Source organism: Rhopalosiphum padi, chromosome 1 (genome assembly GCF_020882245.1).
Source record: "Rhopalosiphum padi isolate XX-2018 chromosome 1, ASM2088224v1, whole genome shotgun sequence".
Lineage (NCBI taxonomy): Eukaryota > Metazoa > Arthropoda > Insecta > Hemiptera > Aphididae > Rhopalosiphum > Rhopalosiphum padi.
The window spans coordinates 47,310,330-47,323,025 of NC_083597.1; the positions used below are offsets into that span (position 1 = coordinate 47,310,330).

The 12,696-nt window shown below is 25.0% G+C and overlaps 1 protein-coding gene across 1 annotated transcript; it reads right to left on the minus strand.

Annotated features, from left to right (window-relative positions):
- Positions 1-4,583: 4,583 nt before the first annotated feature.
- LOC132917868 (mitochondrial ribonuclease P catalytic subunit) lies at positions 4,584-9,161 on the minus strand. Its single transcript, XM_060978830.1, has 6 exons — positions 8,457-9,161; positions 8,018-8,390; positions 7,697-7,940; positions 5,224-5,360; positions 4,950-5,142; positions 4,584-4,818 (listed from the first exon to the last, which is right to left on the minus strand). The coding sequence occupies exons 1-6, from the start codon at positions 8,965-8,967 to the stop codon at positions 4,681-4,683; spliced, it is 1,596 nt and encodes a 531-aa protein (XP_060834813.1). The 5' UTR covers positions 8,968-9,161; the 3' UTR covers positions 4,584-4,680.
- Positions 9,162-12,696: the final 3,535 nt, after the last annotated feature.

Here is a 12,696-nt window from a genome sequence, read left to right on the forward strand (position 1 = left end):
ATATTTTTCTACAGATATAAAAAAGTTATGTGGGATCTTGTATTATATTTTCTAGAACTTTGCTCCAGCAAATAATTATATATAGACATTTATAGTAATAAAATTCAGTAACCTATATAGTTAGCAGTTAAAAAAATCAACAATTTTTGGAAATTATATACCATAATATTATGATATTATGTAGAAAATAATAATATAAACTTCATCGAAAAACAAACCAATGCTTGATATAAACAACTTGACTAAACCAATAGTAAACCACAACTATGCGCAAGAGTTGTATAATTGTCGTTTTCAAATTCGTTTACACTAAGTCACTAAGACTCGGCGTTTCCCAAACTGTGGTCCGCAGACGATCCCTAGGGGTCTAAAAATGCCTGTTTACGCTAATGGATAAGACAAAAATGTTTAACTACCACGTATATGACAAAATATACGCCTATGGAAACTCTTAAAAAACTTTACCTATAATGGTTCTAAGCCTATATAACCCTTACAAAAATTCAACTATCGCTAGTTATGCATTCAATTTAATACTAATAGGAATAAATTAGATGAATACCTATAAACACAGGATGAGGATATGTATATGTATACAAATAGTTTCATGTTTAAATTGATAAAATTAATTTCAATATTATAATAAACTGCAATTATACTTACACAATTATACATTTTATAATAATTACAAATCGTTTAGCATTGGTTAATAGTTATAAATACTAATTAAATAATACTAATAGCATTTATAATTAATGGTATTCATTTATTGTCAAAATGTCAAATACAATAAATTCGTGAGAAATTAAAACTATTAAATAAAATAAGTGGGAAAGTGGGTACCGCTCAGCTATAATGTATAGGTATAGGTATTAAATTGTTCACTGTAATGAACGTGTTTTAGTAGTTATACTTAAATTTGAATTTAATGCTATAATGTCATAGTATAAGAAAAACGATTCTGAAAGGAAACACCGGAGATTGTCTGTCAACCTATATCACTAAATACAAGTAGTTTCATGATATGTATGATATTTGATATTGCTATTAAAGTAATTTATTTTACTATATATATTAAAATTACCGTAGGATAATTTAGTTTTTGCAGAAAACTGTATTGCATTTATAAATATTATTAATATTTTATTATTATAATAGTATACATTTATTTACACCGTGAAACAGTGCGAAATGTGGATAGGTTTATGATATAAATAGGTAATATTCATAGCTTACAATTGAATGTGAATATGTTATTTGTCATTGCGTACTCAGTGGCCGCGTATCTATAGGTAAAATTACTAAAATTTATAATACACATAAATGTTGTAAGTCCTAACGAATAATATGTTTTTAGTATTATAACAAAGAAACTAACATATCGTTATTCTTCGTTTAAAATGGTTATACGAGTATGTGTAATTTCATCCAAATTTAGGATACTTTTAAATTGGTAACTACAAAATAATTTTTCGTAATTTTGTAAGAATTTTAACTTCAAAGGTTTAAAAAAAAAACCATGCCTATTTATCATTGATATTTTTAAATACTTAGGATTAAAACTTTTAAGGAACTTTGTATTAAATTTTCAAGATTTTTAACCTAGAGAAAAATTTATTTTTGACGATAATAATATAAGAAACCTATAATTCCTCATGCAGTTATGCCCATAAGACTATAAAGTATAAATAGCTCGAAAATAGTCAAAATATTTTGAAAATTGTATCATGTATATAAAACACTAATTTTAACATTTTGTGTACATATGAATGTGTACCTCTATCTGTGGTTATTCTTTTTTGAGTTAACCAAACATTTTGTAAAAAAACTGATTTTGCGTAAAAAATCCCCGTTTTTCTTGATTTTTTGTTTATTTTTCCTGATTATTTTTTAAAACACGGGTAATTTCTTCTCAAAAGCATGAACTTGATGGCATTCAATCCAATTTGATATCATTTCAAAGTTGGAAATCTAATAATTTTTTACCTACTTATCATATATGTAGTATTGTAGTGTACTAGTGTTTTGTAATGTGTATACATTGTGAAATTGTACGTAAGCATTGAACAGAGATAACGCTGATATATAATTGGTATGGTATACTAAATAGATATTAGATACCAATGGTTATGGTATCAATAAAATATCAATATTGGCATCATATTAAAATGACAAACTCCAAATACAAGATATCCTATCATGGACTGACTTCAGTCGTTGTTTGCCTGTTTGGTCGAAATATGACAGGTGTTGTGTGAGAATAAAACACAAAGACCAAGTACAAAATTAAATGTACACTGTACAGTGTACACAAGGCCGTATCTGTAGGAGGATCTAAACTCTAAGGGGACCGGACTTCCTCCGACATTTTTAAAAGTAGCCACATTTAGTAAATATAATTTATTGACTATAAAATTTCAGTATCTATATTTAAAAAAAATGTTGGACCCTCCCCCCCTTGACATTTTTTTAAGGTACGGCTATGGGTGTACAGTGTACACATAGGCGCAAATAGGGGGGCTGGGGCATAGCCCCCAAAATAACTAATGATTTTACTACATAATACATTGAAAATCTAGTATAGAATTGAGCCCCTCCCAAACTTCCTCAAATTTCAAATAATATTTGTGCCTATGAGTGTTAATTACACTATTACTTAGTAGTACGAATTACTAATACGATTTACATTCTGTCCCTCAGAATAGATATTGGCTGCATGCCAGCATATACATTATATACAACAAAAGCAAAGAACAAACATTTTATTAATGAAATAGAACTCTGTCAAGTGTCAGCAGTCAGCTGATAATCTGACTTGTTTGTTGACACAAATATAAAAGTAAATAATTTTATAATTGTATCAGCTAAACGCTCAGTTGTTGTTGCTAAAAATATGTATGTATAATAAAAACAGATGTTAAAATATACCTGTGTTATAAGTTATAACTTGTAACGCTAATATTCTCTTAATTATAAATTATCAATACCAAATTTTTAACATAGTGAAGTATGAACATAAACAGATTAGGTATATACTACCTATTGGTTTATAATTAAAAATAGTTCCAGTTAAAGATTTTGTCTTGGATTTTATTTTAAAACAATTAATAAGGAAAAATAATAGTTAATAACAACTCAATATTATGTTATAAAAAATATGTATTTTAATTTAAAGAATATTGAGATACCTATTTAAAAAAAAATTGATAATTAAAACGGCTAAAACTAGTAATACTAATAAACTAGTAATAAAATATGTAACTTTAAATAAGACCAATAAGTAATTACTCTACGTAATGATTATAAAGTCATTACTTTAAGTTATAAATAGGGAACGGATTTAAATGTTCTAAAAACAAGAAAAATGCCTTAAAAAAGTACGATTTAATGCACTCTTAACAGAATTTTTTTTAATGCACTAAACAAATACTCTTAAAATTATTTTTAAGATTGAAAAAAATTGTTTAATTATATAAATTGTTATTCTTACGTATTAATTATTCGTATCGTTTTCATTATCTTCTAGTTCTCCTATCTTCTTTTTATTTTGAAAATTATTTCCAAAAAATGAATGTACAATTTAGATAGATACATTCGTTATACTACCCTTGTGTTTCATAATAGCACTGTATAATCAGATGCTGCTTAATTTTTATCGAATTTTATCAATTCTTATGTAAAAATGACTTAAAAATATAAAAATGTCAAAAAATACAAAATACAAATTATATTTTTTAATTTCTTGATGTATGAAATGAACGGACATTCAGATAAAAATGCAATTTGCATTTAAATTCATTCCCTAGTTATATAAATCATAATAATTGGTAACAAATGAAACCTTCCACAAAGATTTAAAAATTGCAATAGTTGACCAACTATCTAAAATACATTTTTATAAGTTTCATCCTAAACTACAACACCATACCAGGCCCGTATCTGAAGGGGGTTCTAAGGGGTCCGCCCCCCCCCCCCCGAAATTTTTAATAATAGAAATATTTTAATAGTAAATATAGTTTATTGACTAAGAATGTTCAGCATTTATATTTTAAAAAAATGTTGCCCCCCCACCCCCAATTATTTTTCAGTTACGGCCTTGCACCATACTAACCCTTAAGTCTACCATCTATTATCACATACTCTTTCCGATAACCCACTGTGCCGCCTTAAGAGGTGTTGATGCCATGACCTATTAAAATAAATTTAAATTATTAATTATCAGAGGGTTTCATCGCTGGAAGACTTCCCTCGTCTTTTGTTTATCTTCATGTGTTGTTTTATAATATTATTATGTAAATACCTGTGTCAGTAATATTTATTACTTATTTAAATACAGATTATAAATTTTCCAAAAAATTAAAAAAGAAAAAAAATCATATAACTATTTAATATCTATTAAAAATACAGATTTAAACATTTAAAAATATTACAATGTCTATACATTTGTAAAAATGAGTTGTTCTATTAATCCTTCATTTTCATCAATGCATGCTAATAAACATAGAATACTAACTACTAAGTATCAAATAATAAAATGTTTATAAGTATCTGTAAAAATAGATACTTATTAAAAATCAATAATAGTTAATTAAAAATTTATATATTTTTGTCAATCATAACATTCATAACAATGTAATATTATAAAAAAAAAAACCTAAATTAAATATAATATAGTTCAGTCTACATTTGTATACACATCCATTTATCGGGTGATGAATCAGGTTTAGACCAGGAACCACGTTCTTTGAATTCCTGGTAAGGCATGTGCCATATTCCATTTGCAGATTCTTGAGTTGCTTGTAAATGTCTTATAGGCTCCTAAAATAATAAATTAAATTTAGTTTAATATTTTATTATTTATATTTTAAAACAACTAAATGAAATATATTTGGTACGTATTAGTATTAGATTACACATAAAGATAAATATGTCATTGTATATGACCTTACTTTAATAATAACTTCATCCCCAGGACGTATTTTTAATCCTAATCTATGTTTTTGTAACCATTTTTGAAATATGCTTTTTATGTGAACATCATGTAACAAAAATTTATGACCACGCATAAGATCTCTGGTAAGAATTTTTGTATTAATACCACTATACATTGCAGCATATAAAACAAATGGATCATCTTTAGATCTAAGCAAAATAAATAAAATATTGTAAATATACATTTGTATTTGTTTAAGATTAATTTGTATAACATAATCATTTTCTTACAGATCGTTTGTAAAAAATACTTGGGCATTTTCTTTTATAAAATCAAATTCTTTTCCCAGCATCTTAATTAGATGTTTTCTGCCAATTAATAATACTTTTAATTTCTTTTCAATAAAATTCTTCATGATAATCTTGGTCTATATAACAAAATTTATATAATATCTAATTAATAAAAATTACCAAACAAACTACAGATACAGTTTGTCTCAAAAGCCTTGTACTTGTATTATCTCAAGTATTTTTAAATAACAATAATTTTATTATTTAAATACTTTCTTTTCAACAGTTATCTATTTGAAAGTTCTAAACTTAATTGCATATATCTAAAAGAAAAATCTAACATATTAATTTTTTTAGTTTTAAAAATCATAATAAATGAAGGTACTTGTTTGTTATCGTCCCGCCACTCTTGTTTGTTATCACCCCACCATAAATAAAATAAATAAATAAATTATAAAAAATGTATTATACTTATAAATTTAAAAAAAAATATGTATATAATATACATGTATAAGTTAGTACAGGTATAATATTTATTTTATCATAATTACATTGGAGGACAAAACACAGATATATTTTAAAATAGTTTAAAATGTATCTTGTTTTCAGAGACATGTTCTCCACATAAATTCTGAATAAAAATTGATTAATAAAGCATATACAATTTTTGGATATTTATAAAAAAAAATGTATGTCTAAAATTAAATTAAATCACATTTGTCTAAATAAATCCCAATTTTTGTGCAAATTATTTTTGTAATAATCTGAAATAAACATTTCAATGTATTTTAAAATTAATTAGTTTAATTAAAACCTGTATTTTGTCTATCATACATTCCACATTAGTAATAACAAATTAATTTTTCAACTATTATCCTTGTAAAAATTAGAACCTAACCAGATGTAACTTCATCATTCCTTTTCTTTATTATTATTATATGAAAAATAAGATATAAAGTTAATACATATTTAAAAAATGTTATTGCATAGAGCAATGTTTCTCAACCTTTGTATTATGGCGACACACTATAAAAAATTTTCATACTTTGTGACACACAATAAAAATAAAATAAAAATACCTATTAATTTATATAAATGTAGTGCCAACAAGGTTTGTACATTTAATATTAGTACTTCCCGCGACACGTTTGGACTTACCCGACGACACACCAGTTGAGAAACACTGGCATAGAGCAACAAATTACTTTTGAATTCTACGCCATTAAATCAAAGTGTTCCTATGAATTATACATAATTATAAGTCTTGAAAACTCAAATTTAAATATATCAACTTTCGATAAAATTAGTTACTTAGGGTGATACATATGGTGTAATTTGGTGATATATCGATTATAAAACTAAATTAAGTACTAGTCACTAATACTTATTACAAATAGATATTAAATTTCAAGAATTTTCAAGTCAAAATCAATTATTTTTCTTTTAGTTATGAAAATCCATTTATTTGAATACGCATTTGTGTTATTCACTAATAAATACCTAGTCCACCTAATTTTTATTGAACTATGTTAAATACTAGTAGATTTTTTTGTTGAAAATCTAATTACTTAAAAGTTAATTAAATAAAAATTATATTTAATATAACAAAAGCAAAATATTGTTTACATTGTTTTAAATTAATATGAAATATTTATATTCATGAAGCATATTTTATTTTTATTTTTTTTTAAATTGATCTTAAATTAAAATTGGTAGTAGTGGCAATTAGTATAACAATAAACGTTATTTAAATTAAATTGTATAATTTACATTTTCTTAAAAATGTTAAAACTAGGTAGGTGGTGTCTACCATTAAGCATATTATTTTTATTAAAAATAGTGCAATACAAAAATACTTTTATTAGTTGTTATATTATTTATTCAGTATGATTTAATACTATTTAAATATTGGTATTTTAAGTATTTTAAGAGAACAGTAACATTACTAGCAGATGAAAAATGCTACCTTACTTTTTAATAAAAAAATTAAAAAGATAAGTTATTAAAATTAATATAATACTTGATAAAGTGTTATTGAAAAAGATATAATTTTATAATTCTTGTCTAATTCTTAAAATAAATCCATTAAAATTGATCATATCTAAATATTACTTTGTTTTTTTTTTTTTACCAAAATGTAATTTCGAAACTTTGTACATATGCCCACTAAAAACAGGGTCTGCCCAAGTATATTCCAATATATACGTATATACTATGTAAATATTATTTGCATGTATATGCTATTAGAATGATATTATAACTACTGAATGGTAATCCTTACTATTCAAATTCTTATATACAATATCAATTTTGGTAAGGCATTGCGAGCTGTGTATTAACTAATAAGTATCACAGAACAATATTTTTCATGTCTCATGACACATTTGTTAAATATACAATTTATATATTAAAGATTTTTTTAATTTATTAATATACTAATGAATACTATGCCATTGTACCGAAGTATACTTACTAAAGAATGATTACCGATTTTTCCTCGATATGCATATGCCAAGTTTAATCCATCGACTACCACATCATATGGTGCAGTTATTTCAATGAAATCTTTAAAATTGTTCAACTCTTGTGGAGAAGAGTTATTAAATATATTATTTCCAATCATTACATTTGATAAAAAACATTCTTGAAGAATCTTAAACTCTGAATCTGTGACATCAACATTTTTCAATATTTGATTACAATTCTTACATTTTCCACTAGATAAGTAAATACATATAATTATTAAATATAATTTTTTAACTCTAAAAGAAAGTATGTTCTAAAAAATATTTACTTATTATGATAAATCATAGTAGTAGAAGTCTTAATGCCCAATTGTTTTAATTTGTTACGAATTAGTTCTGCTAAATCTTCTCTGATAATATACTCGTTATCTCTTAAAAATTCTAATACTCTACGATAGCTACAATTAACATTTTTTTCACAGAGATTAAACCATGCTGTAACTATTTCTAATGGTAGTATTCTATGTCGATTAAAAATATTGTGTACTAAATTCCATCCTAAATCAATTTCTGCTTCTTCAAATGCTCTTAAAATTATACAAACTAATGTATTTACTGAAATGTCATCTTCAATTTTTGATGCTTTTATGAATTCCAAAGAATCACGCCATAAAGGTGTACAACAAATTCCCATTACTATTCCTAAATAACAAAATAAAATAATTAATAAAAAAAAAATAGATATTTACATATTGTCATACTACCTACCTTCAAGAAGAACAGAATTCAATAAATGTCGATTGTTTTTAAACAGAGAATGACAATTGGTCTGGATTTCATATTGGTCATCGTCTGTCAATTCTTTTCGCGACTTGTAACATGAACGAAAATATAATAGCTCTAATGCTATATTAGGTTTACCATTACTACATTGTTTGACATACTTCATAAATGACTTGACTAAGTCCGAACGCTGTTGTTGTGAACATATCTCTAGTATGCATCCATTAATATTTTTTTCATTTATATACCCACGATTAATAGACAAAACAGACGATTTTAATGCATTCCAATCAATTATTGGGGAATTTGATTTGGTAACAAATTCTGTAATAATACGTTTTTGTTCTCCACTGGCAAATCTACCTTTCATTTTAGGTGGCACAATTATATCTGGAGTAACAACCGACAGTAACCGTTGAGTATAAATACTAGTCTGTCTTGGACTTACCATCTTTGGTAAGTTCCATTGCAGATGTTTTCTTATTAATGAACACATTTCAAAATAAAATTCACGCAAACAAAAACAAATAACTTTTAAAATGTAAAATAATTAAATAGATGTTATGATCATCATCAACAATATCAACTAGCTAAAGTTGAGTAAAGTATATAAGTTTTGTCTAGTAAATCATTGGTATTATACTTTATGTCTGTCAGTCTTTGTAAGACGTTTATAACACGAATTTAAAAAAAAAACGTGTTTTGTTTTGATTATAATAGTGATAAGTGAATAGTGATAACGATAATAATAATTGATAATTATTCAGATTTGTCCATAATTTTAAATTAAATTCCATAAATTAGCTAAAAATTGTCTAAACAATTTAGTTATTACTTATTTTTCATATAGTCCATACTCCATATGGACAGATATTAAAATTAAATATTATTTAATAATATTCAAACACGCAAGCGCTGTAGCCTGTAGGTACTATACGTCTATACAACTATGAATGACATTGATTAAAATAGGAGACATTATAATAAGAAAAAACAAAAACTGGTAAAAAAATGGAAATTCGATTGAACATGAACTTGAATGATATCTTTTTCTAGACGACAATCAAATATTCATGATTTATCAAGGTCAAAATATAAAATATTTTATTTCATTTTAAAATAAATACATTTTTCGAATTTTTATTTAATAAAAAAAATTCGAAAGGTAAAACGATTATTATATTATGTATTAATATTATAATTTATTATACATAAATATTTTTGTTTATTAATTAATAACTTATTGTAATTGATATATCATATTATTACATATTATTTAATTTTAACTATAGTCTATAGACAAAGCAGCGTATAAATGAATAGAAAATAATTCAAAATATCGTTAATTTTTCTTTACTATTTAATATTGACTTGAATCACAATTTAATAAATTAAAATTAACTATACAAAATATGTTATTAAATGATAAATCAATAAAACAGCTAGAAATAACTGACTTTTTAAAATAATTATATAATTTTTAAATTTCTTATTGACTTTTTGAAAAATATATTTGTTTTATGTTAGCATTAATGTAAATATTAAGTTTAAATAAAATAATAAAAACGATTTATATACTATACTTATTCATACTTAGGTGTTATTAAATATATTATTAAAAATATGTTTAAATTAAATTAAAATTATAATAAGGTACTTCTGTAGTTTAAAAATGCATATACAAGTAAAATACGTACATCATTTAACATGTATATAATATTTGTAACTATAGGTATAGTATTTTTTTATTTTACTATTTCATATTTTATTTTAGTGTTTAGTCAGGTAGTCTTTGGAATTAATAGAGAACTAAATAGTATACTTGAATATTATAAATAATATTACGTAATAATATAGGAAGATTGTTGAGTTAAATAATTTGTATTGTATTTAATGCCATTTATTACTATGAAATCAGGTAAAATCGATCTGATATGTATATAAAAATATTTAATAATAATAAATAATATTTTGGATTAGAATAACTGAATAACTAGTATAAGTGAAACATTATTTATATTTTATTGTATTTATCTGAAATTTGAATAATTGTTTTCCAATATAGTTATATCTAAATACTTTCAGTATTTGTTTATTAATTAACAACTGCAACTCTGCAATTATGGAAAATATGAAAACCAAACTTATAAGGTATTCTAGGTATTATTCAGTAAAATAATACACAAACAAAACACCCATACTAAATATTGAATTATTTGGAGTAATACGAGATTTATTTTTAAAAATTCTAATTTTTAATAAAAAAATGTTTACTTTTTCAAGTTAATAATAATTTGCATAATTCTGGTTTAATTGTACATGTTGGTTGATAAAATAATTAAATGGCTTTAAATTAAAAAAAGAATTATGTTAAAATGTTGAAAAGTTTTGGAGAAACATAAAAGAATATGTGGTAGGTTTGGTTTTATTAAAAAAAAATTGAATTGCCCATAACTTAAAAAATAAAAATGTTAGACCCTCCCTTTAAAGGGCATTTCTTCATCATTATAGGTATACTTTCATATGACGTCGACCGGTCACTTCCCCCGGAACACATATAGTATAGTTGGTGTCTTTTATGACAAATGACAATACTATTATAATTGAAAAACTTGAAGTTTATCAATGTTTATATATTATGAGGATTATTAAAGTTAATATGTTTACAAAGTTGGAAATTCTCCAACTTATAGATATAAATTTATAATAATGATTGTAATTTAAAAAATATTTTTATTTTTAGAAATAAACAATCTGTATAATGTATGCACAATAACCTTATGTGTAAATGTGTTAATAGTAAAAATAACACGAGATGAAATGTGAAACAAAATAAAATAAAAAGTCGCCCATTGCACTATAATTTAGCTCGGTTAATTACATATTATTTCTTTACTTCAATCATAGATTAAATATACTATATTATATATTTAATCTATGCTTCAATTTATTATGTTATCATTATATTTTTCTTTAGTTTATTTATACAGAAAATAATAATAGAAACAGAAAAATTCCACTAATATATTTTAAATTATCATTTTCTGGAATTTCTTGTTCCTATATAATTACTAATTAGTATCAGCATTCCAAAAATAGCATGTAAGTTGCTAAACTACGCTTGGACATAATAATATAATATTATTTAGTTTTCGGTTTCTTTATATTATTATTATTATATATTCTACACTTAGTAATTTAGTATTCTACATTTTAGTAATTATTTTTTTAACGAAATATATTCATTATACTTATTACTTTTATACTTGCAGTTTTATTATTTCTGCCATATGTTAGTATGTTGTCATAGAATGCAGACGGAACCACAGAATGTAAACCGTAGTTCGTAAGCCACGAAAATTGATGATGTCGAAGATCTACAAACAGTTTCGTTTGTATGTGTTCCGCGGTCATGCCTGTTACGTATAATATACTACACATAACAGATAGGTACGCGCTTACAGTGATGACGCCGAACAAAGTTTAAATTGGTGGAGGGCAAAAATTATTTCACGTTACCCTTACCCACCACCTTTTGCGCTATAACCTTCTATATTTATACTAACCATACGTACTTCGACAACTTATTCGATAACTCAAATAGTACGCTTCATATTGTTATTTGTCGGGCACAATTGTTGTTTATCCCTATTCTTGCTGCACATACATTTTTTTTGATTACCCACGGACCCCACCCACCAAAAAATGAGGGGAGGGTCGGCCCTTTTGGGTTAAAGGTTCGGCGCCACTGCGCGCTAATATAATATATTTGACAATGCGAAAAAAAAAAACAATATATTATATAATAGTATAATACAATACAATTTATAAAGGTATACGATATCCCTGCGGCGTCTATAGCGACAACTACCGGTCTGGACATAGGCAATAGCGTCTAGACGCGGCGTCATGACGCCGTGCTGTTCCACTCTTTGACGCTGCAAGGAACCCATACCTTAATATAATAATATAAAATGTGTATTGTTGTGATGACGTTTACAAAAACGTTACGGACAGCATAATTTTGTTATTATGTTATTGCAACAAAACAAAAAACAAACATTACTTAAACAGTCAAATAGTTCTCTGACGGGACATCGTTTGTGATGTTTAAACAGAGCTTGAAGTGTCTCAAATCGAAAATGTCGCATTCCATAATATATACATATATATTGTTATTTACCGGACCACGGCGATCAGTGATGTCGTGTAAAAAAAAAGCACA

What these genes read in the sequence shown, in the direction of transcription:
- LOC132917868 (XM_060978830.1), bottom strand. Translation starts at nt 8,967, where the DNA reads ATGTGTTCATTAATAAGAAAACATCTGCAATGGAACTTACCAAAGATG. An exon ending in AAATCGGTAATCATTCTTTA is followed by an intron (nt 5,361 to 7,696) that starts GTAAGTATACTT and finishes TTTGTTATATAG; the next exon opens with ACCAAGATTATCATGAAGAA. An exon ending in GGGATGAAGTTATTATTAAA is followed by an intron (nt 4,819 to 4,949) that starts GTAAGGTCATAT and finishes TTATTATTTTAG; the next exon opens with GAGCCTATAAGACATTTACA.